Source organism: Electrophorus electricus, chromosome 15 (genome assembly GCF_013358815.1).
Source record: "Electrophorus electricus isolate fEleEle1 chromosome 15, fEleEle1.pri, whole genome shotgun sequence".
NCBI lineage: Eukaryota > Metazoa > Chordata > Actinopteri > Gymnotiformes > Gymnotidae > Electrophorus > Electrophorus electricus.
The window spans coordinates 12,203,880-12,228,019 of record NC_049549.1 but is presented as its reverse complement, the minus strand read 5'-3'; the positions used below and the strand labels follow the sequence as shown (position 1 = coordinate 12,228,019).

The 24,140-nt window shown below is 39.7% G+C and overlaps 2 protein-coding genes across 8 annotated transcripts; both read left to right on the top strand.

The window, feature by feature from the left end:
• Positions 1-405: 405 nt before the first annotated feature.
• On the top strand, positions 406-8,858 carry eif4h (eukaryotic translation initiation factor 4h). 4 transcript variants are annotated; one of them, XM_027005831.2, is made up of 8 exons: positions 406-525; positions 3,638-3,828; positions 3,938-4,002; positions 4,120-4,210; positions 5,197-5,268; positions 5,776-5,925; positions 6,499-6,614; positions 7,754-8,858. In XM_027005831.2, the coding sequence occupies exons 1-8, from the start codon at positions 461-463 to the stop codon at positions 7,757-7,759; spliced, it is 756 nt and encodes a 251-aa protein (XP_026861632.1). In that variant the 5' UTR covers positions 406-460; the 3' UTR covers positions 7,760-8,858. The 4 variants fall into 4 exon arrangements, with proteins under 4 accessions (XP_026861632.1, XP_026861633.1, XP_026861634.1 ...); XM_027005832.2 differs by having other exon boundaries at positions 408-525; positions 3,641-3,828; XM_027005833.2 differs by lacking the exon at positions 5,197-5,268 and having other exon boundaries at positions 408-525.
• Positions 8,859-9,429: 571 nt separating this feature from the next.
• rffl (ring finger and FYVE-like domain containing E3 ubiquitin protein ligase) lies at positions 9,430-24,140 on the top strand. Of its 4 annotated transcripts, none has more exons than XM_035534256.1 (9): positions 9,430-9,646; positions 11,473-11,551; positions 14,251-14,300; positions 15,393-15,586; positions 15,971-16,351; positions 17,599-17,667; positions 20,306-20,516; positions 20,742-20,765; positions 21,283-24,140. In XM_035534256.1, exons 4-9 carry the CDS (start codon positions 15,401-15,403, stop codon positions 21,462-21,464), a joined length of 1,053 nt encoding a protein of 350 aa, XP_035390149.1. In that variant the 5' UTR covers positions 9,430-9,646; positions 11,473-11,551; positions 14,251-14,300; positions 15,393-15,400; the 3' UTR covers positions 21,465-24,140. The 4 variants fall into 4 exon arrangements, with proteins under 4 accessions (XP_035390149.1, XP_035390150.1, XP_026861642.2 ...); XM_035534257.1 differs by having other exon boundaries at positions 11,457-11,551; XM_027005841.2 differs by lacking the exon at positions 11,473-11,551.

The following is a 24,140-nucleotide window of genomic DNA, read 5'->3' as shown; positions in this document are numbered from 1 at the left end:
TTATTAATAACAATAATAATAATAATAATAATAATAACCTTATCATCTATTTTTATTGTTTGTTCTGTTTATTATGGATAAACAAATAACAGTATACTGTAAACTTATTTTAGAAAATATATTTAGAGTAAATTAGAGACCGTATATACACCTTTTACCAGATTTTGTGCTAGCCGGTATTTGCATTTGCTAACGACCTTTAATAATGTTCCCTGGGTTTTGCCTAAATGAAATGTGATACAAATTCCCCTTTATGCAGCATTTCTCAGGGAAATTTTTAAATAAACTTTAAAATGTACTCTTAATTATTTTGGTTTTGCTTGGGGTGTTGATATGACATTTATTCACTAATGCAGTTATGTACAATTATTTGCAGGCATATTCCGACACCTAAAACTCACGGCAGTATATTGAAGGTCCTTATCTAGCAGACTGCTTTCTTTGGACAGCAAACACGGCAATGGCGGATTACGATACCTACGATGACCGGGATCGGGCTTATGGCAGTTTTGGCGGCGGAAGAGGGTAAGCAAATACTTCACGAAAGAACGAGAATTTATGCTTTTGCATGTGTTTTCATAAAGGACGACCGAGGCTCCAAGGCTTGTGAGAGGTTGTGCAAGTTAAAACAAGCATAGGCCCAGTCGACACAAACGGTGTCGGTAGCTACACTCTCCCAGTATGATGAATGGGAAGCCGGTTATTACAACAACGCAAGCGCGGGGACTTCCAGTTTATCCAGATGTGCGTGGGGATCTTTAGATTGCCTTCTACGACGCACTTTTCTTTATGGCGACCTAATGGTGCCTGGACATAAAATATGTTGAATTCGGATTAGTGGTGTGGTTGCTGCCAACAGGGCAGTTGGCGCCGGGTAGCCACGGTGGAAAAAACGGTCCACATGGAGTGCAAGTTGTGCTTGCCTGTTTCAATATTAAAGTAATCACTTTAGCTAATGCCTGCTATTTCAGACGTGTGCATTCTGAATGTGTTTTCTGATCCCGTTGCTTGCAAAGCCATTGACTTTGGACACGTTTCTGTCTGTCTAGATTTATGATAGATATTAACTAGCTAGCTAACGTTTTGGCTAATTGTCGCTAGCTTCCAGTGAGAATTGAACCAGGTCTGCGTGGTGGATGCAGTGGGCCATAACTCGGCCCCGTGTTGCTTGCGTCGTCGCTGAATTTAAGTCTTCATACTGACGGAATAGTTTGCATTTTCCTATTCCACAAAGTACACAGTTCCATAAATTATGCACTTTTGAAGACGTGATTTGGATAGGATTCATTAAAGATCAGACTAGAAAACGTAGCTTTCTAACCATTTTGATCAAGTTTTATGACTTAGCAGATGCTTACTGGATCACCGATTTGTTGTGATGTGATTAAACGCATACCAGTCTATCTACTGATATTTGAGAGTTGGTATTGTCTTAATATTTGTGGAAACATTCTCTCTATCATGTTGTTATCCTTCATTCCATCTTAATAAGCTTCAGTTATTCGAAATATTAATCAGTTTACAACTGATGACTCGGAACCTGTTCTGTAATAATGCCAAATGTTTTTAAAGGATAATTGTCATGCAATGACAACTGTATAAATATGTACTTGTCATATGTAGAAATGAGCCAGATGCCAGTTTGTATTCGTGTAAGTTCTTTGTGTGTCCCCACAGAAGCATCTACTAAGACTCCATTAGAATATCTCTGTTATGTCGGACCCCATCCACATCTCCTTGTTTGATTTGCCAACATATTACCAGTTTCACCAGCTGTGCAGAACAATAATTACAATTTTAGGTACATTTTAATTCTCTGCTTACTCTTTTTTTACATTCTTTTAAAGGTGATTTCACATCTCCACTGGTTTGTGTTCTAAAACAATTGAGAGACAAATTTGTGGGTCATGTAGTGTGGGAGAGGTCTTCTACGTCTAAATGCAATTGGTTGCTCTCTTGGTAGTAGTACATGAGATCATTACTTAAAAAAGCACTGCAGAACACCACAAAAATAAGTGATTCAAGCCATCCTTTTGTGCATTCACCAATGTACCTTAGTCATTCTGTGTACTAGCATGCATACATAATTGGTTATTCATCGAAATCACTATAAAGGCTTCTTTTTAACAGTTTGCCTCAAGCGTTTAACATAAACAGTAGATCTGTTAATCTTCACACTAGCAAACTAAGAGTGTTTCATTATGAGTATGTTGACGAAGCATTGGGGTACTAATATTTGTCATCTGATTACTGTCTGATTGCTTCTGAAGAATAATTGGATTTTGTCATGCAGCATTTTTGTTTGTTGTCTCATGTTTTTGCATGAGCATTACTTAAACTTGGTGTTCTGTCAAAAAAATGAAGCTGATTAACTTTTTAAATTCTTTTAGCATTAATATATACTAGAATGCAGTGAATGTAGAAAATAAATTCTGACATTTAATTGTCCTTAAATAGCATAATAGTAATACTATTTAACTGATGCAGTCATTACTCTGTGATGAGGGGGTTATAAACATCATCTTAAATCTTTAAATACAAATTCGATCTTCAGATTTCCTGTATTTTATGTGTTCATATGCTAAAGAAATGATCACAAATGTATAAAAAGGTGGTGATCTGTATGAATGTTAATCATCAAATGCTTTATAATATAATAAGTCATATATGACACAGGAGCACAGTATCGTCAAGAGTATGAACATAAACTCTTGTTTGATGCAAATCATTAGAAACATTATATGTACATACACTTGATAATTTTGTGCTCCCAAGTCATTCAGCTAGGCTGATGTGAGTAGAGCACCTTTTCTTAAAAATAGCAACACGTAAAATAAAAGGTATACAGAGGGCATCAGTTTTGAATGGAACAGTGGCACGGGTAAAGCCTCACTGACACTGCAGTGAGCAGTTTGGTTTTGTACCAGCATCTTAGGTTCTTTCTTCTGTTGAAAAGAAACCTTGCCAGAATTGTGTTTGTGCTGGAATACCTGACGTGCTTCCTGAATTGCATGTTGTGTGGGAAGCTTTCTGCATACTGACGGGAGCAACCACATAAACATGGTGAGGTCCAGAAGGAGATGTGCTCCAACCTGTGCAATGCACAGGACAAATCAAACTGCTTTTAGACTGAGTTGGAATAGGCCATGTGTGTCCAAGCTGCAGTTTGTGGCCCATCTGAAGCATTGTTGAAAATGGTCTGCACATATCATGAAATATAATTAAATGTAGCGTGTGATTAAGGAAGTTGCGGGTGGGCACTGTTTATTTCTGACTGCTAGGTGCTGCATTCAAATAATCACAGGGTTATAAGGTGAGTTTTATTGCCGTCATCCTTTGCTGGCAGTGCACTGGCAACATTCCACTTCTTGGTCAAAGTGTATAGAATCCATAACAGAACAGAACTTACAATGGCTTAATTATGCATGTTAGGTTACTGCTGCTAGAGTACTTAGTTGTGAACTAGTAGGCCGTCTTTCTAACCTCAAAATGTCAGTCCTCCAAGTTTTTGCTGTCTTGATTTAAACACAGGGTAACTCCACAATGTATGCAATGATTTCTTGGCCTTTAATTTCACCCTTCTGAGATTGCTCGATATAGTGTAAGAAAGCGCTCTGATCAGTTGTGTTTTGCACAGAAGACCCCGAGGTGGAGGCGGTGCAGGCGCACCCCGCAGACAGAAGGAGTTGCCCACAGAACCCCCCTACACAGCGTATGTAGGGAACCTGCCCTTCAACACAGTCCAAGGAGACATAGATGCCATTTTTAAAGACCTCAGTGTTAGGAGTGTGCGACTAGTAAGAGACAAAGAGACAGACAAGTTCAAGGGTGAGTTGGAAAAGGAAAGCTAACTTATGATGTATTAAATACTAAATTGTTAATTCATATTTCATGTAGATAAGTCTGCCTTTAATGCATTTGCCTTTCTTTTGTCCAGGCTTCTGTTATGTAGAATTCGATGATTTGGAATCTCTAAAAGAGGCTTTGACGTATGATGGAGCTGTGAGTAGCCTGTTTCATATTTTTATATATTAATATTAATTTTTGCACTGATTTAATAATGTTCAGTATTGCCGTGGGGACAAGGAGGCGTTTTTGACATGATGTCCTTCTATACAGCTTCTTGGGGACCGATCATTGAGGGTGGACATTGCAGAAGGGCGGAGGCAAGAGCGAGGTGGTGGGTTCGGCTTCCGAAAAGACGAGAGAGGTAGCAGTCTCGTGGAGATAAATAAGTCCTCTTTATCTCTGACATTTTTTATTCAGTTTGTATATTGTTGGTTCATATTTGTGCCATTTATTTTAATTTTTTTAACTCTGAAGCGAGCACTTTCAACCATATTCTGTCTACTCAAATCCAAGCTCTTTGGAGCCTGTTTTTACAGGGAGCACCTGTCATATGTACCCATCTCAGCAGCAACATTTCATTGCAGGCTGCTGATAGTAGGGCACTCTTGAAACGGGCACAAGGTAGAAGGAAGCAGCTGCTTAACAGTTGTGCTTCCTGAGATGAATAATGCCTGTATTCTGCTCAGTCGTAAAAATCGTAGAAATGTGTACAAATCCTCCAGTCACCCCAAATGCTCCCTTAGATCTCTGGTGTTTTCTTCAGATTTGAGTTGAGATTGTCTTCTTAGAGGAAGTGCAATCTCAGCCCATCAGGATCAGGTAGGTTCAACACAGGACATTTTAGATTGCTGTGATGTATTAATTACAAAGTTAAATCAGCAAACACATTGGATTCTCTATAATTTATATCCTTCATCTACTTCAGTATTTAAATTAATTTACCTGTAGGTACCCATTATTGGGTGGCCTTTTCCAGACATTTGGTAGAAAACTGTTCTAAAACAATCACAGCTAAGCTGCTTTGAGACTAGAGCAGATATCTTGGATTTGAGTAGGTATCACTTCGTTTTCCTCATCAACGGCTCCACTGTTCTCCTTTCCCTGTGTTTCCTCTTAATAAATATCCTTCCCCTAAAGCAAATGGCACCGCATGGGCTTTTGTCCCCACTAACTACCAAGCTACTCTGCCAAGGCTATCTTTGTCTGTCAAGCTGGTTTCGCCTCCTTAGTGGCACGACTAACCAGGGTGTGGCAGGATGGTCCGTCCGTACCGCGTGGTGGTGTTCTCTCCACCGTCGCCCCGCTCCTCGCCAGGCTGTTTTAAACCGAGCCCCCTGTTCGTTTCAGGCCGTGGTGGCTCGCGGGGGCCCAGAGGAGGGGGACGCGACTCCAGAGACGACTACGACCACTCTGGTGGAGGTGCGATGGGTGGGGCCACAAAGCCAGAAAGGAGTTTGGGGGAAACAGTCACCCCCTCGCGTGACACAGGTCTAGAGAGACTAGCAGATAGATTTCGAAGGCATTCGGCCCTTGATGAATCACACAGAGAGGCGAGGACTTTGGATTATCTAATGTATGAACATTAGAGGGTTTTTTTTTTTTCTCCCCTTTATCCTTCCCATAGATTTGGGTTTTTACCATCTTCATGATTTTACAAGGACTCCATCTCATTGCCATCAGTTTTATTGTTCCAGGAGTCTAACTGCTGCTGTGGAAAGAAACCCCATAAGGAGTTGTCTGAAATACTGATCAAAGAGCCTCAGTTCCTTCCTGATCTTGAGTATTGTGAAGTTAAATGCCTCCTACCATGGATCAGTATTTTGGTGCAACTTACAACTATTCTGGGGAAAGGTGCATTTGCAAGTTATTAACATTTATGTATTTTTAACATGTTTGTTTTTGTTTGTTTGTTTTCCTCAACATCAGGTTACAGGGATGATGACTTCATGGGTGGGAGGAGTCGAGGAGGCAGTCGTCCCGGTGACAGAAGGGGTGGTGGAGGTGGTGGAGGAATGGGTCGCTATAGGGATGGACCTCCACGTGGAGGCCAGACAGACTTCAGAGAACCCTCTGATGGTGTCACAACTTTATACATTCTTCTTAAGCTTTACTCAAACCTTTTAATAAAAGTATGCATGTGAGCTCAATGTTCAAGTAGTCAGCTTTATTTTTGAATGACTTGTTTTAGTATTTTTGTCATATATTGGAGTTTATGAAAATCATTTTTGAATAAAATGTCTGATCTGGATATGTATTTTGAACAGTGCAGAACCTAGGTTTAAAAGGGTTTGTGTCCATTGCACTGGATAGTTTTCCCAAGAGGACTGTTGTATATAATAACAATAGGGCTTTTAAGTTCTGAAAATTATAAAGGAGTTGTGGTTGGTACACAGTTATTCTGGTTCCTGAGCTGCATACTATTTTCAATTCCCAGTCATTTGTCATGATTAGGCTGAATGTATGAATATTGTTTTGGAGATCACAGCATAATACAAACGTCATGATTTACAAATATTACTGGTAATGTGCTTATTACTACTTCTAATTACAACAGCAGCCATAATTTGTACTATTAATGAGAGCTTTTGATAAGCTGAGTGCTCTAGAGAATTCTGTACTCAAGCCACTGTTCCTCTCGTTTCTCCTCAGAGGAAAGAGCACAGAGACCAAGGCTACAGCTGAAGCCTCGCACAGTCTCCGAACCCCTAAACCAAGTGGCCAACCCCAACTCAGCCATCTTTGGGGGTGCCAAACCCAGGGAGGAGGTAATATCCAAAGACAAACACTAAGAGACTGCAGCCTTCCTCAGTGTGCTGAGATGGCCGGCCAGAGGGAGGGAGTGGGGGGGAGGGGCGAACGCGGGACCTGGACAAGACAACAAAAAAAAACAACAATGGGAATATGATAAGACTCAGTTATCACTCCTACTAGTTAGAGATGAATGGAGTCGCTCCTTCTGAATCCAATTTGAGTGAATATATTTATTTGAGAAGGCAAAAAAAAAAATTTATAAAGGGAAAAAACACCTTCATAACACACTTGCACATACACAACGCATACACAAATGAGCAGCTCGTGAATGCATGTCAAACTGAATCATTTTTATGTCCACCTCTGCTTCCCTGTAAATAGTGCCTGCTCTGTACTGTAGTTTTCATCAGGGGAAGGCTCATTCACATTCTTTGTGACACGAAAAAGGATTTGATAGAGCTGCTCTCTTAAATGGAATCCAAACTGTTCTAAGAGTTTTGGGGTTTTGTTTGTTTTTCTTAGTAATAGTTATGTAGACACTTCTCTAATTTACACCCCATTACTGTGTGATGAAACGATGCGGGTTTGTAAATTAACTTTGGTACAACCTCTTTGCATACAGGAGGATAAGTGCATTCAACTTGTGCTTTTTCACTAAATACATATTCATTTTTGCACCAGAGACAGATTTTAGTGTAAGTGAAGATCTCCATACCCCCCACATTTCTGATCAACGATGATTCCCACATTTAAGGTTGCCACACGCCTTGCGTGGTCTGTACACCCGCCCTCATATGGTTCTGTAGAGCCCTCCTGTTTGAGCACACCCAACCATTTTACATGCACACTGGATTACATGCATACTGCTGTTCCAGCCCTGATTGGGTCACACAACAAACTGGCATGTCAGACCAGCAGTAGTAAACTTGTACAGGCAGCATTCAGTTCTGGAGCTGTGTGAATGTAAAATGCATCATGTAATTGAAAAGAAACCTCCATTTATTAGTCTATTGCAATCTCCTATTTACATGGGACTGAGTATGCTGTTTGGTCACTTTGTTCATGTGCAGAATATTAAGTGTTACATTTCAGCCTCTGACACAGGCCCTCGTCTAACCATTGTGTTCTTCTCTTTGTTTTCCCGTTCTCTAAGAATTGATATTGCTGTGTGGCTGCATTATTGCGGAAGGCTAGACTGGATCTGCGGGCTTTGTCCACCTAAAATCTTTCAAAGACATCTCTCAGAGAAACGCAGCCAGGGGTGTGAGGCGCCAAGCCTGTGCCCCTCTGCATGCCCCCCCCCCCCCCCCCCCCCCAAAAAAAAAAAGGCCTCGTGTGATTGGCTAAAGAGAAGCTGGACTCGGGGCACATTTGGGAAAAAAAAAAAAGGCACGGCCCAGGCTTACACCTAACCGTGTCTTTCCGCTTAATGTGAAGTTCCGACACCTAAGCCAGACTCTGAAGACAGTGGCACCGGTTTGATTCTGTTGCCTTTGGGTAAGGACATCAGTGTGTGTACTCTTTCTCTCCCTTTCCCAAGGCATCTTTGTGTTGCAAAAATTTTGAAATTCTAGACACACGGGAGTAAGTGCTAGACCGCTGTGTCTTTTTATATTTTGCTTCAATTGCTGCTCTATTTTTGAAATAACCTTTTCAGCCTTCACTTCCCACTGTCTTAAACATTAAATGATTTAAATGGCAAAAGGATCTGAATGTTCATTTGTTTTATACATAATCCTGACATAACCATTTTGAAAGATTGTTTTTTATTACTATTGTTTTCTTTTGACCAAGTCTGTTTAATCCAGTTAAGCGATGCTTTCTGCAATAATGTGAGATGCAGTCAGTTCGTTTTGAAGAGTGAGATAAAAGCATGCTAGATCTGAATATGAATATCGACTACAGTCTCAGTCAGGCAACTGTCAACTTCCACAGCTTGATAGTAATGTGTTTAATCAAAAAAGAAAAAAAAAAAAAGTTAACTATGAATATACGGTCAGTAGTTCTGCTTTGACATAGGAAGCTTATTGAACAAAAATCACCCGCACATTTCCAATCAAGGTGATATCAGGCACTAGTCTTGTCTACTATTAGATCAAGTATAGATTTCTCTTTGGATATCCATGTGTTGCAACCATTTTATTTTACTGAACATAAAATGGAAGTAGAGCCTTTTCTTACTGTACTATAGAACGATTGGCTGTTTTTATTCTTTTCGTTTTCCTACACTGTTTATGGCAATAAAAGATCTCATCTTACAGTGTTTCACATGAATGTGTCCATGTGGGGAAGGTTTGGAGGATGAAGCTGGGAGAGGCCTGTGTCTTTAATAAAAACACATGGAAAAAAAAACACACCTGGGTGATTTACTATGAAGCTGCACTGGGAAGTGAGCTAGTTAATTTATAGGTGGTCTGGTGCTGTACTCACACATACCAGTGTATCAGGTATTGTACACAAAAGTGAGAATACAGTAAGTACACTGCTTGTGATTTCAGCAGGCTGTTCACAGCAGGCAAACTGCATCACATGAAGACCTACCTCTCTGCGAGATTTAGTGTAAAATGTAAGCCAATTCATTTTACCAGCTAAGAAAGTAGATTTGAGCACAAAATTCAAAACAGCCGTGTCAAAAACTCCAGACCCCCGAGGATGTCGGGGAACCAGCATAGGGAGGTCAACTTAAAAAGCCCTATGCTGCAACCGCTAGAGGTCATTATAGCTCAGTTTATGTAGTGCATCGTCCTGCCTTTTCTGTTAGCGTGCGCGTTCGCGACCTGCTGACGTTTAGAAAAAGTTGCGCAGACGTACCTTGCCAAAGTACCAACGATGGCGAGTGGAACGGAACCGGACGGGTGGAACTGAAAATGTGTTCCAAGTTCATTAATAGGATCTTAACCTAAAACATTTTGAGATCTATCTTATAGTTTTTAATTTTATTTATATTTGCACACTGGAATATGACTTCGTGATTTGCGATTGGTGAAGGTATTTTGAACTCTCAACAAGTTGAGAGCGACGTTTTCTTTGCGGACATGACAAATTAGTAAGTTAACTTCATCTTCTTTGTTTGTATATAGAGAGGTAAGCCATAAGGACGAAACTTGTAATCATTCAAACTCTAAAGTTACAACAATGATGTCATGGTTACATTTCATAGTTTAAACTGGATTTTTGCCAAGTTCTTTGTCAGGCTGTTTCTTGGTTTCAACTAATGTTAGCTAGCTAGCCCGAACTACAGTCCATAACGCGGTAAAGTTCGTTTTACATTCGCTTGGAATTTGATATTTTCTCTACGTATTGTCATGAGTAGAACGTCCAGAAACGATTAAAGCTAGCCGCAGCCACTTACTCAAAACACTAAGGTTGCAGCCAAATAATTTTTCGTTATATTTTACGGAAGAGTAACACTGAAACGCAAATGACCGGCTCCTTTCGGTCATTAGGGACCGTCTGAAAAGCGTTATTTTTAATGTAGTTTTAGGGCCGAAATTACACAATCGTATAACGCGTTTAAGTCTACCACAAGTTTCAGCTCTATAAAATGTTGCTTTCTCGAACTTTAAGTTTAGCAATTTCCAGTGTTATTCTCTGTCTTCTTTCTTTAAAACACGATCGGTGTGGAAATAAAAATACATTTTGATCATTTTCGCCAAGACCCAAAAGATCAACACTTGACAGTTTCATGGCTATAGATACTTACTAGCGCTTAAGCAGTGGAGGAAGACGCCCCGTTTTCAATGCAATTGAATGATGGCTGTTTCTAAAACATTTTAAAAATGGACCTTTAGTGACTCAGTGTAATGAAAAAGGTTTCACGGAATTATTATTAGATTCTAAGTTATAGTATCTAAAAATTCTGACTTGGTATTTATGTAATGGAGACACTGAGTCTTGATTTTGGAATTGTGTCATGGGCCTAATTAGTAGAAATGTTATTGTGCCTTACTAAATGTATTTTATAAATTCCCCCCGAGCACAATTGACAGCCTGTTGTCGCCCTGGTGTCCAAGAATGAGGGGTTGTACATTTACTTTTTCCTAATCAATATTATATGTCACACCTATTAGATATACACACAAGATTATGTGTGATGAAGAGAATTGTCCGTTCTAACCCACAATTTTCCCAAAAATTGCATAAATTTGTTACCTGAATGCTGCTGTTTTACGGTTGTTCAATATAATGTCAGAAATAGTTACTCATGGTAAAGACCATTCTCAAAGCCTACAGTAGTAGACCTGTATTGGCTATTGTGAAACACCTATATGTCTATAATTATGAAATCACTAGTGATTTTAAAAGCCTTATACAACTTCCCCCAATCTTTAATTGTGTTAAGTGGGACCAATAAAGACGTCCAATTTTTAGACTCTCCCTTTATGGCCGAAGTACCAAAAACATTTTGTTCATCGAAATTACCGGAAAAACAAATTAATGTATATTCTATTAAGGCTCATTTTGAAAAATGTTAACCTTTGGATACAAATGCAAAAAGAAATCCAAAATATCCTTTATATTTTTTCGAAACCTGTCGCAAGTATAAAACTTTGCTCTATTCGGCCAGAGATGAAAAGTGTTAAACTGGGGTGGTTTTTATAATTTGGCGATGAACCACGGCAACTGAGAAGGGCTGGGAATTTGACAATCAGCATTCCACAAAGTAGACATATTCAATTCAAAATAAGGACGCAATTTCCTGATCTTTTGTCCTATTCATTGGGTTAGGTTGGTGAGGTGATAAATAGCGTATGCTCTCGGGTTTCTATATAGGGCTTTGGAAGTGTTTGCCATGGATGGAATTTCTGATTACCTGTGGTGATAAGTGTTACATTCCACAACTTCTCATGTCACAGTACTGATTCTCTACAGTAAATGCCACTGATAGGCTTGACCTGAGGACTTCTCTGAAGTTAACTCTTTGCAAGTTCATCGCTGGATTATAGATAAGGTAAGGATAGTGGAATGATTTTTGATCTCATCATTTGTCACTTTACTGCCAGTCAGGTTGTCCTTTTGATTAAAGTTCCACAAATTCTGGCAGGTAAATATGTCAGTGGTGTGCTTTGTAGTAAAAGGGAAATAATGTTGTAATTCACTGTAGCACTATTTAAATTGTGCCATGTGTGGCCAACCAGCAGTCCTGGTCACGTTCCAATGGGGAGGAAAGGGTGGTAGGATTTCTGCTGCTCTTCCTTTCTTGTGGCATGACAGTCATGCACCTACCTGGGTGCGTCACAGAAGCAGTTTGAGGTTTTCACTAGTTTAATCATGGGCATCAGATGTTCCAGAAATATGCTAATCTTTTTTGGCAGATAATTGATTCTCAACCCTGTCCTCGACACCAAACTTCCAGTCCACATTTCTGCTCTGTCCCAACTCCCAATACAGTTAAATGAAGCCATTAGCAATACTTGTACAGGTATACTTGGAGCTGAAACAGTCTACATTTCTCCTATCTGGTGTGCCTTGGGTACTGAGTTAAGACATGCTGGTGTAGATTGTTTAATATCTGACTGAGATGGAGCTACTTTTTAACTTTCTAAAAGGTAGGTTTGTGGTAAATTACAATTAAAAAAGCACTTGTGTTTTGCCACAGACCACAGTAAATTCTAGTTTGTGAAGTTTACAACACAGGTTTGTACTGCTTACACATGGCTTATGTTTTATATTAAACGTTAGGAAGTTTAACCATATGACACATTTGTTCCTCTTAGGCCTGTTTCCAGACTGTAGGTCTGTAATTTCATGCAAACCTACAGAGGAGTGTGAATGTGCATCTTGAAATTGGCCATATATCAAAATTTATATGTACTATATAGTCTGTCCATGTCTGGACAAATACCTGAATTTGTGTTGCACTTTGTAAACTCATAATCTTCATGTCTTTGCTCAGTGATTATATCGGTCAGAGTGCCCTGATTCTTTACAAGCTGTCTTGCCAAAAGCTGTGCTTTTGTTAGCTTGGGCCACGGTGGTGGTACTGTATTAAAAAATATTGGCAGTAGCGTATCATTTGTATAGCTGTAACTGTGAGCATGACGTTAGTCCCTTGTTGGACTTGGACAGCCACAGCATTTTCTGAAGTGAGGTAGTGTGACTGAGAGAAGCAATTTGAGGATATGATTATGCTCCTTTTTGATCCCGCCAAGTACTTTTATGTAGTAATCACACATTTAAAGAAAAACCTGACATTGCTTTCCTATCTATGCAGAAAACAAGAGGCATTAGTAGAGGTAAATAATTTGTTATTGAGTCTATGTCAATATCAAAGCATTTGATATAGTAGTTTATCCATATGTACATGAAAGTCTGTCAAGTTGTTTCCATCAAGCTTTTTGTAACAGACATCACAACGATTTCCTGCAGTAAAACTTAGATCCAAAGGTTCTGAATCCACTATTGTCACGTTTATATTTAGCTTATTGTAAATACACGCCTCAGTAATAGAGTTTATCCTGGTAGCTAAATTGCATTTAAAGTGCAGAGGCTTTTAGCAGGGATTTTGAACAAACTCCATGGTAGCCCTACACTATGTTGATTTCTTTATTTTTGTAACTTAGCCCTGTTGTCCTTTTTGGAAGCTGTTACCAGAATACTGGCTGAATCGGTTTTGGTCGCTATGGAAGCCAGTGTGTGTCTTTGTAATTGATTTAGGTTACCACTGTAGGCTATTAATAGAGAACCATGGAGAGTCTGGCTAGCTCTGCTGTTACTTTGCTTTTGTGTTATTTGATACTTTAGTGTGTTCTTGCACACTATTGTGGTTTTGCCTACATGTGATCAGTGACCAATCCCAAGTCACATGAGCTTTCCCCTGCTGACTTCACATTGCTTGCAATTTCACGTTCATTTACACCATAACCAATGTATCCATAATGTTTGATGCTATGTAAGTAATTTGATCTAGCAAGTTCAGTTCATAATCTCAAGCCTCAGTATGTTGTTTATACATTTTCTTTCTGTGGTGTTGTTGGTTTATCAGTACTTGTTTTGCTTGGAAGTAAATGAGCCATGGATATGATTTCCTTTTTTATATCATAGTTCTTTTCCATTTTTTGTGGAATAAAAACATTTTATTTTCACTGTACTGAGTTTGGTTTACATCCATATGATGTATACGAAACCTGATGTTCTGGGTTCTTGTGCAATAGAAAAATAGCATAATTACTCAATACCCTTAATACTCATGTTGCACCTTGATATGAAGGCAGTCCCATACAAATCTCTGAAGCACTGTTTAGATTCTATTATCTAGGCCTGGATAAATATTTTTAAAAACAGTTTTATTAAGCATAATGATACAGATCTAAATTAAATGGCACACATTTTATCATTTTCTGGCTAGCTGCGGGGATGTCTACAAAATAATGATCTCTGTAGCTGGAAATTAGAAAACATGGCGTTTAGGACCTTTGCCACCTTAAGCAGCCTGACATCAAGAAAAATTATTAGAGTTAGAACATGAATACAGCATTACAATCTGGAGGGGAGTGGTCAATTGTTAAACTTTTCCCACCACATAAACCATCAGCAACTGAAGTTCTTTCATCCTCTGTGCTGATGTATTGGAGTATGCAACACCTGCAATGACAGAATGTCAACTGGTTACATGATCAAATCACAAGTAGATGTTTTTTTGTTTTCCAGCTGCAGAGAAGCCTATAGCAATTCTCCAGTTTACGCTGAACTGCCCAAAGGTATGGTAATACCATTTCTGACACCAACTATGTTTACTGTATATTGTAATTCTATTCATGTATAAACTATGTGTATTTCAGTTATGTTACTTCTGGGGGGAACAGTTGTTGAAGGAACTCTTAAACACATGACTAAATGTTTTTTTGGCCACCTTGCAGAACCTATTCTTGCAACTCCTAGGCTTTGGTTGTGTCTGTGTGTGTGTGTGTGTCAGTGTCAGAATGATAGTGTTATCCTAGTAGGAGTGATGTTCCAAGGCTCCTGTATCTCATCATGCCCACAGTCTCTGAATAAATAATGGAAGTCCTACTTCAGTGACCTAGTGGCAAACTGTCCAGTGGTGTGCAGACAGCTTCAAACTCAACAGAGGCCAAGTCTACTGTCAAACTGCAGTTTCTAGTCTGTGAATCCCAAGCTCAGATAGTTAATTGTTGTCCAGGGCGTTAATATTGTTGAAGGTATGCTGGATTTCATTAAAGACCTAGAACTCCCCAATAAGAGTATAGAGTGGCATTTTCATCTTCTAGCCCAACCAATAAGAAGATGGCTAGCTATCAAACATAACCAATGCTAAGTTCAGACTAAGTAGCGTGTTACCCTCTGTGGAGACCTGAGCCGAGCCTTTGTGGTTTATAATGCAGTTGGGCACTGAGTGGTGTTTGTGGTTCTTTTCATCATACATGTTTTTGTACTTTACTGCTTCCTTACCAAATGAGATTTAAAGCCCCAACTCGCTTCAGCACCAGTGTCAGCGATAAAGTGGGATGTGGCAAAAACGTATTGAACACTCACAGCAAACATTTGAGCAAACTGGCCTCTAGAAAACAGTGTGTTCTTTGTGTGACATGTTTTAGAATGTAGTGTAAATTATATTAAGCTGGCTATATTTTAATTATGCTTTGTGTTTTGTATATTGTGAGTTGATTGACAGTTTTCTAAATTGCAACATAATAGTGAATTTATTTGAAATTTATTTTGGAGTTCTTTTCTACCAGTGTTTGTATTTTTTCATGTAAAATATTAAATAATTCCTAACACCCTGTCCACCTTTTACTTTCCATATTTTTTTATTTACCTTTTTTTATCTCAAGTGTGGAGCATGTTGGCCAGTTGTTGTAACTGGCTCTGTCTGGACCCGTCCACCGTGGAGGAGAGCAGCACGATTAGACCAAATTCTCGCCACCAGGCATACACCAACTCTGCCTACAGTAGCTCCCCATCACACCCAGCCCCAGAGCACACATGCAAAGCTTGCGGAGGTCCCTTCAACGCACTGGCCAGAAAGGTACGGAAACGTCAGCGGCCTCTCAGTTTAGTGAGGGAAGCTGAAAGAAAGCACCTTTTTTAAGTCACAAACTTTATACAAGATAGAAATCCACATACTTGCCAATGGTTCCCATGCACACTGCCGACTGCATACATACACCCTGTATGTATGATCATATGACCAAACCGTCTTTTGTCAAATGTACTACTTGCCACATGTTACTTGTCACAAAATCAGGCTTTATTTGCAGAAAGGTTTATACTAGAAAAATGTCATTTTATGATAGTGCACAGAATTTGTCAGTTCTCTTTGTCAAAAAACAAAAACTGGAATTGAACTAGTCTAAAACTTGGTTTGTATGGGTAGAAGATCCAGTTCTGACTACCATTTTGCTCATTACAGCACATGTGCATGGACTGCAAGAAGAGTTTTTGTGGCCATTGCTGCACCCAGTTAGAGACCCACCCACGACTGTGCCACACCTGCCAGCGTTTCCACGGCACCATGTTTGAACGAGCAGAACTAATGAAGCTGAAAGTGAAGGACTTGCGGGACTACTTGCACTTGCATGAAGTCCCCACGCAGATGTGCAGAGAGAAGGAGGAACTCGTGGAGCTTGTTCTGGGCCAGCAGACACATATCTCTGACACTTCCATGCCAACCCTGACACACGTGCACACACCCCCATCAGACCAGCCTGCCTCCAGGGCCCCAACACCAGTCACTGTCCAACCTCCCAGCATTACCATAGAAGGGCCTACACAGACAGCAGAAGCAGAGCAGGTAAGGCCAAATGTTTTGCTAATAAATTTGAGCTAAAGCAGCTTTTGATGTGTATTCAAACAATTTGTATTAAAAAGGTGAATGAGGATATTTAGAAATAAAATCTCTTATGTTGTGTTCACGCTGATTGAAAATGGCTTTGAAATGCTGGTGACGACATGAGTCAAAATGGACTTGTGAATTCAAGTGATTTGTAGAAGGCTATTATGAACATTTGTATTGTATATTTTAGTGATTTCACTCAGATGTATTGAAAGGTTTTGTTTGTTTTATTTGTTATTTCTTTTGCAGTAATTTCATCTCAGCCTTGCTGAGAGGGACTAGAAGTTGCTCTACCAGTGTGCAGAGTGCATGTTCACAAGCCAGGAATTAGACATTTCAGGGCAAGAAGCAAAAACTGAAAAAAAAAGATTAATATATTCCATAGTTGCTGTGTTATGAGCATATTGCCCCACCTGTGAAACACGGCATGGGTTGTGTCCTGTTTGAGGCATGCATGACTCACCCTGGCTATGTGACCGGCTAGCTTTACTGACTGAAGATAGCAGCATTACAATAAGTTCAGCGGGGAGCAGGAATGTCCTGCCTGTTTATTAACAAGAAATTGACAAGAGAACATCTGCCAAATTAATGACTGTTGCTTCTCATTCATTGCGGGGGATGGAAATGTGCTAAAACCCATGAACAAAAAAGCACAAAATGATTCCAAAAAATATGCTTGGCACTGCTTGGCAGAGTATTTCAAAGGAAGGTTGTGACAAGATCAGTGGGTGGCAAAACTGATGCTTCTTCTGAAAAATGTGTGTAGTTTTTACTTTTGTCCTGGTGTTACAAAAATAAAGTGACTGCCATGAAAATCAAGGTATGCATTTGGAAAAGAGAAATTCTATTTTGAACACACACCTAGGTGCTAAAGATGGCATTCTGTCCTTTTTCAGTATTATTGAAGAGTTTCCTTCATAACGTTCTGACATGTGAAGAACAATATGTGTCAAACACTGCAGTAAAAATCTAAGCATGTTACCTGTATGGCTTGAAGTGATTAAATCAAGTGTTAACTCTTGTTTGAATGCATGCTCTTGTTTCATGCTGTTCTCCCCCAGAATGGGGCTTTTTTTTGAATCTGGTATTAATGCAGATTGTTTGTCAGTAGTCAAATGATGATGATGATGATGATGATGATGCGAGTTGGATAAGGAGTGTGGCTGCATGACTCACGCTGGCTGTGTGACTCTTCGACCCTATAGAGCATGTCAGTGACAGAGGCCCCAGGTGACACTGATGACGCAGAGCTCCAGGGGGAGCAGGAATCCCAGGTAGCCTTCCCAGTAGCCTTCCTGGCCTTTGGGATGAGTCTGATTCATGCTTTGCTGCTGTTATCTTTGCAAAAATAAACCAGTTTTCAATTTTGGTCCCTCTTAAATTCATTTAGGCAGCCTTTAATCCTCAACTTTAACCGACTGTTTAAATCTCTATCCTTGAGATTTTGTTTTTGTTCAGACATTGTTACCATAGCTTGCATTGCTCTCAAAGTCATACCATTGCTACATGATGGTTATCTTCACATGCTTGCTAATACAAATAAGTTTTCACGAACAGGAGAACATCGAGAGAATTCGCTTAAATAGTTTAGCCACATGTCTCGCTAGAATCCGTCTTTAAAATGTTCGTTCTCTTTTTGTCACATCTTCATGAAATTTAAGAAGAAATGATCCTCAGAATGTTTTGCACATATGCAAGTTAAACATTTAGTATTACACTGATTTTAATAGTTTTAGATTGCTATAGTTTTGTAAGGTCTCATTTTATTTGCTGAATATACATTCATGGCATTTTAAATACAAGCATATCACCCATATGTTTGTGAAGATGAACATGGAACCTTTAGGGTACCCTTATCACTGCTTTATTGTGTGTCATGCAGTTCCTTTTCTGTGCTGAAAAAAGCTCTTTTGCTTAAACTAGCTCACTGTTTTACAGAATCCATAGTAGATGTGTTTATTCTGATTGTCCTGAGCTGCAGTATCTGGTGGTTTTTGAGGGGAATTTTGCACTTTGTCTGAGAAGCTCCCTTGAACATGAGGATCTGTCTGTGCATGTATGCAAATCGTGAGAACCGATTTTAATCTGGTAGTGACTGCGCCTGCCACTGAGCTCGGTGAAGGAAGACTTTGACCTTGATTATTAATGAGACTGATGTCACTGAATTCATTCTGTTCTGTGGGCCAATGTGCACATTTTTCAAATTCAGGCTGTAACACTGACCTGGCCATATGCTTTGACCTTTCATCTTATTTTTGGCAGCTGGTCTTATTGCCCTTATTGTATTTTTAAAAATACATACATTTCGATTACCAAATGCATGCTGACACACCCACACATCAGCTGTGGTCACTGCAATACCTTTTGATTGCTATCTTTTAGTCTGAAAAGTTGACATGGAATGTTGTAGTGAGAGATGACTCAGAACCTCATTAACCATAACGTGAAAGAGGCCCTCATGTTTTATAACGCGTGATACTAAGGTTGCCATGCCAGACCACACTAATGTCACTGCATACAGCACACTGCATAATGTACTTTCTCACTGTTTTTTTTTCTGCTTAGCTGCTGCTTCTCCTCCCTGTCTCTCTTGTATGGACTGGCAATGGGTAGTTTTGATAGCCCAGAACCTCACAATACATCATGTATTATCAGCAGCTGCTGAATATCTAGTTGAGAACAGATGTCAGCAAGGTACAAAAGCAGCTTGTGGCTGACTAAAAGTGGTGTTTACTGAGTATAGCACATTTCACATTGATGATGGTTTTCTCATGAATATGGAATTAGCCGGTTAGCACTGTGTTGTCCAGGTAAACCTCTCAGCTCGTGACAGCATGCAAGTCCTCCAAGCTGGTCTATACAGCTTATTGTGGTGACTTGGCTTTAATTTTGAGGGACACAGTCATTTAGCATATGGAGAAGGGAGTGTGTTTCTAACAAATGACAACAGAGATGTGGCAACCTGGCATTTACTACATACTGTTGAAAGGAAGTAGGTATGTAATTAAACATTCCTGCTAACATTTGAAACCGCACTCCACAATATAAATGTTCCAAAGCTTTTGAATTCAAAAGTAAAGATGGCTTAAACAAAAATGGCTTTTCAAAAATAGTTTTATACTGAAAACATGTATGCCTTTTTGTTCGCTCTGGCTTAGCAGGACTCGCTGTCAACCACCCCCATCACCTCTCTCCACTGACTCAAACTTTGGCCACAAATAGAAATATAAACTCTCTTATAAAAACTCTCTTACTTTATAATATAAAGTTCTCTTTTTAATCCATTTGGTAGTTATGCACCAAAAACTTTGCAGTGTTATCTATACTGTCACAGTTCATTTACTCTGCCAGGCTTGGCCTAATTGAGCAAGCCTTAAAGCTGATAAAACCACCGATAAGCACTTTGAGAGTTTATCACTATTATCCCATAAGATTAGATTAATGAATGAAGGTAACATTGTTCCCTTCTGGGTGGCAATGGAGAACAAAGGAAGAGCTCAGTTGTTGTTGTTGTTATTGTTGTTTATGCATTTGTAAGCAGGAGAGTTTCAGGTGGGGTTCACTGAGTCAGTTTTAGAGAGAGAAAGGAAGTGTGTCTAACTTGCCTACACTGACTAACCGGAGGCAGCATTTTGCAATTGTGTTGTGGTTTTGGTTTTAAATTGAAGGAAGTTGTGCACTAGATACTGATAACTCTAACACTGTCCCAAAAGGAAACCTCATTACCAGGTTGACCCCTTTTGAGAGCTAATGTCTTTGTTCCCCTTTCTCTACGAAGAGCTTTCTATCAGATGTTCTCTCATTTAATTTCAAATGCATGCATTCTCAGGGTAGGTCAGATGCCACCACTTGGTGCTGGCAGCAGAAGACATTGATTGCATATGTTCCTCTCTCCCTTTCTCATTCTCTCAGTCCTCTGACTCAGAAGAGGTGCTGCCACCCGGCCGACGAGCCTCGCTCACCGACCTGGGATCAGTCGAGGACATTGACGGTCTCAGCGTACGCCAGCTAAAGGAGATCCTGGCAAGGAACTTTGTCAACTACACGGGCTGCTGTGAAAAATGGGAGCTGATGGAGCGAGTCACACGCCTCTACCATGACCAGAAGGACCTGCAGCACCTAGGTGAGGCATGTATGAGGCGTGCTGCTAGAGGAGCTACAAATAAGAAATGAAATGATAAATTTGTTCACCTGACTTATGATGGTCTTACTACATTTGCTAAAGACAATGTAAGTGTAAAAATCTTGCATAATTCCTTCAAGCACTAAGCATTAACAACAGTTGCCTGGAGATTTTAGGTCATTTCTGGTTATTGCTCACTCTTATAATTTTTTTCTTCTTTTGCAGTTTCTAATGCAAATGATGGAACAGGTACGTTCATAGCAGAGACTAAAGATTTATTTGAACAACTTGTAGTCTTTGTGTTATGAATTAATAGTTAAATGAAGATGCACAGTTGATCAAAGGATAAGTTAATGAGCTTTCATGTGAAAAGATTGGTCTTCTACTTGACTTTTTAGTTGGTGAGTCATTTGTAGAACGAGAAGAAAATCTCTTCCATAGTATTCATGTTATCATGAAATACAAGAAAAAAGTTTCATTGGTACTAGTAAATCGCACTTCTTCATTATATTCATTATAAAATTGCACCACAGACATTTTTAATGCCGTGTTTTTGAACCTGTAATTATTTAGCATTGGCAAATGTATGATACATTTGTGGTGATGCAGTTTTGGATGTGAAATGTGTAGTATAAACAAGCTATGGATCAATTCCTAAAAAGGGCTGTCGGATTAGTGATGTATAGTAATGTGTAATAATCTATTACATATTCATGTGGTGACTGTAAACAGCATAGCTGACACCTCTCCCTCATCATTCCTGCAGACACCACAACTGGGCAGACCATGGAGGAGAACCTGTGTAAGATCTGCATGGACTCGCCCATTGACTGCGTGCTACTGGAATGCGGCCACATGGTCACATGCACGAAGTGCGGCAAGCGCATGAGCGAGTGCCCCATCTGCAGACAGTACGTTGTCCGGGCCGTGCACGTGTTCCGATCCTGAACCCACAGCTAGTGGACTGGGGGTCTAGCTGAGTCAAGTGGGAGTTTCACGTTCATATAAACACTTACATTAGAAGGCTGGGTGTTTCCCCAATAACATGGCCTCCTGCTTTGTCTTAAGCAGAGGTGGTCTGCTTCCCAGCAGTAGTCTGGATCAGTTTAATAATGGCAGCAGGATATATTAGTAGTAACATCATCTTTTTTGGATTTTTGACAGTATAGAATTGTTTTGGAGAGTGGGCTTTGTTTTTTAAAGGACCTTTTACAGTGAGTTGCTTTAAACTGTTGCCCATTGTGGAGGGGGCAGGTGGGTGTTGATAGGAATGTCCAGTTTTGGCATCTAGTGTCACCTGCAGGGAATGCAAATTTTCTAACAACTGCTCTAACAGGATCACTGCCAGCTCCATTGTAGCCTCAACAATCTCAGAAGTCATCTCTGGAAAAGGTTCATGCAAGCCGATACACTGGTTATGTAGATCTGAATACAAAGGCCCACGGGAGTGTAGTTTGTTTGACTGGTGTTTACATGTCACCATTGCTGCTTTATGCTACTGCTATGTGTACTGCTGTGTCTGAAAAAGATGGAGCCGAAATCCTCACAAATCTTTCCGGTCCAAATTGTGGATCTTTTTGCCTTTTATTTATTTATGATTAGTAGTGACCAAAGGGCAAAATGAGATGCCTTTTGCTGTATCCGTTAGAGTACTTGATTCAAACTAAGATGAGCTCCTTTCCCAGTGCAAGTAGAGCTTATAACATATTTACTAGAAAAGCACAATGAAATTAAGGAAAATGAATAAACGTGAGAGAAACACCCCCTCAGAGGACGTCACACATGCTGTCCATCATGGCATAGATTTCTATAGGAATTCTTGCTTCTTTATCAAAGGAGAGGAGACAACTTGGCCTTTTTTTCTTTTTTACCTCAGCCACAAGAAGTGGTTTTCCCCCCACCCGCCAAGTGGGACAAAAATATCATTGTTATGGAGCAGTAAGCATCACTGAGCACTTGTTATAAGAGTCAGGACTGTCTTTACACTGAACCATTATGTAAGCCGAGTCTTGGGAGTTATCTACAGAATAAATCAAAACTGCGCCTTTTCTCAAAGTTATGACTGACGTCGATAGTGTTTGTTTTCAAGTATCCATCTGATCAGCTGCTATACCTAACTGGTGCCTTTTGAATTGGTACTTGAGATCAACATTAGAATGACTAAGTTTTCCTTAACTCCTGTGTCAGTGCTGTGCGATTTGTGGACCTTAGCTTGACAGAGCGAGTGACATTTAAGGTTTTGGTTCATAGCCTAGGTGTAGCCAAAGGCCCACCAAGCTTTACATGACTTCACAAACATATTTACCACCTCTTATCTCTGCCCTTGTTTGAAGATGTGTTCACACCACTTTAGGGCTATACTAGGGCTATATAATTCTAGGGCTTAGAATTAAGGAAGTCCAGATGAATGTGCCAAAACAAGATGACACTGGCTGACTAAGGTTCACATGATGACCTGCTGATTGCTAATACTTGTCAGTGCCTTCAGGTTGTTCCCAGATCAGTGGATCCTGATAGACAAGGTTCTGCACTATGCATGCTTGAAGCATTGGGGTGGAGCTTGTACACATATTTTATAAGTGTAGACTGTAACTGTAACTTGTCTAATGGCATGTGCAGTTTGTCAGCCACTCTATATCTTGTTCGCCACTGGTCAGTTTCTGACCGCAGGAGAACTGCTGACCAAATATTATTTGGGTGATTGATCAATCACAACAGTGACACTGAAATTGTAGTGGCATGGTTGAGTGAGCAGTTACTAGTTTCAATGTTTATTGAGGCTGTTACATGGCTTTGACCACTGATTACAGTTAAAAAAATAATGGCTGGTAACAGGGCTGTAGACTAAATATACCTTCTTGGCATTGTACACCTAGTTTCTAATAAAGTTGTAGGTGAATCCATGACTTATTTGAGCAATAATATACCTTCATGTCAAAGACTGCAACTGCTTATACTTCAGAAATGGCACCTTTTAAATCAGTTCAGATGTTGCATGATTTTGAAAGCAAAGGTGAGAATGGGTTGCTTTTAAATGTGTAATTGATCGAGTTTTACATGGGTTTTATATAGGTTTTTTAAACCTTTTACATAAAACTCCTAATCCTGACGACCTTACTTGGGTCCCTAAAGGCTGACTTAAACTGGTCAGCTGCTTTCTTTGGGACCATACTCTCAAAAGAATCAATTGTCCAGCCTGCTCCTATTTGGAGGAGGGCTGCAACTTAAGATGTGGATATGTACAGTTCTCAGGTACTGTAGCCAGTGCTGATCATATTGATTGATTAAACAAGAATAAGTTACAGTTTATATTCAATCATGTTTTACTTTTTTGGAACTGTGAAATAGTTCAGAAAGAGTCTGGGTTTGGTAGGAAGACATTTCAGCATCAGCTTTAGTTTAAGAAATGTCAGATTGTGCTTGGGTTTACTTTTAATAGGGAGAATATGCTTTCATTTTGTAAATGTGTGATTTGGTACAAGTGTTGCATTTTGTTAACCAGCTCTGATGTAACTTGTATTGGCAATCTTTTGAATGGGTGTTTTAAAAATCTAGATGATCAAATAATTGAGTTTTCTTTTGTGTTCTTATGTGATGATTTTATATTAAAATATATTCCTTGGA

Bases quoted from the DNA above. Each gene is read 5' to 3' on its own strand.
- eif4h (XM_027005831.2), top strand. From the start codon at position 461: ATGGCGGATTACGATACCTACGATGACCGGGATCGGGCTTATGGCAGT. The intron at 4,003-4,119 runs GTGAGTAGCCTG...CCTTCTATACAG, and splicing joins CTTTGACGTATGATGGAGCT to CTTCTTGGGGACCGATCATT. The intron at 4,211-5,196 runs GTAGCAGTCTCG...TGTTCGTTTCAG, and splicing joins CTTCCGAAAAGACGAGAGAG to GCCGTGGTGGCTCGCGGGGG.
- rffl (XM_027005841.2), top strand. The intron at 14,301-15,392 runs GTATGGTAATAC...TTTTATCTCAAG, and splicing joins TTACGCTGAACTGCCCAAAG to TGTGGAGCATGTTGGCCAGT. The intron at 20,517-20,741 runs GTGAGGCATGTA...CTTCTTTTGCAG, and splicing joins GAAGGACCTGCAGCACCTAG to TTTCTAATGCAAATGATGGA.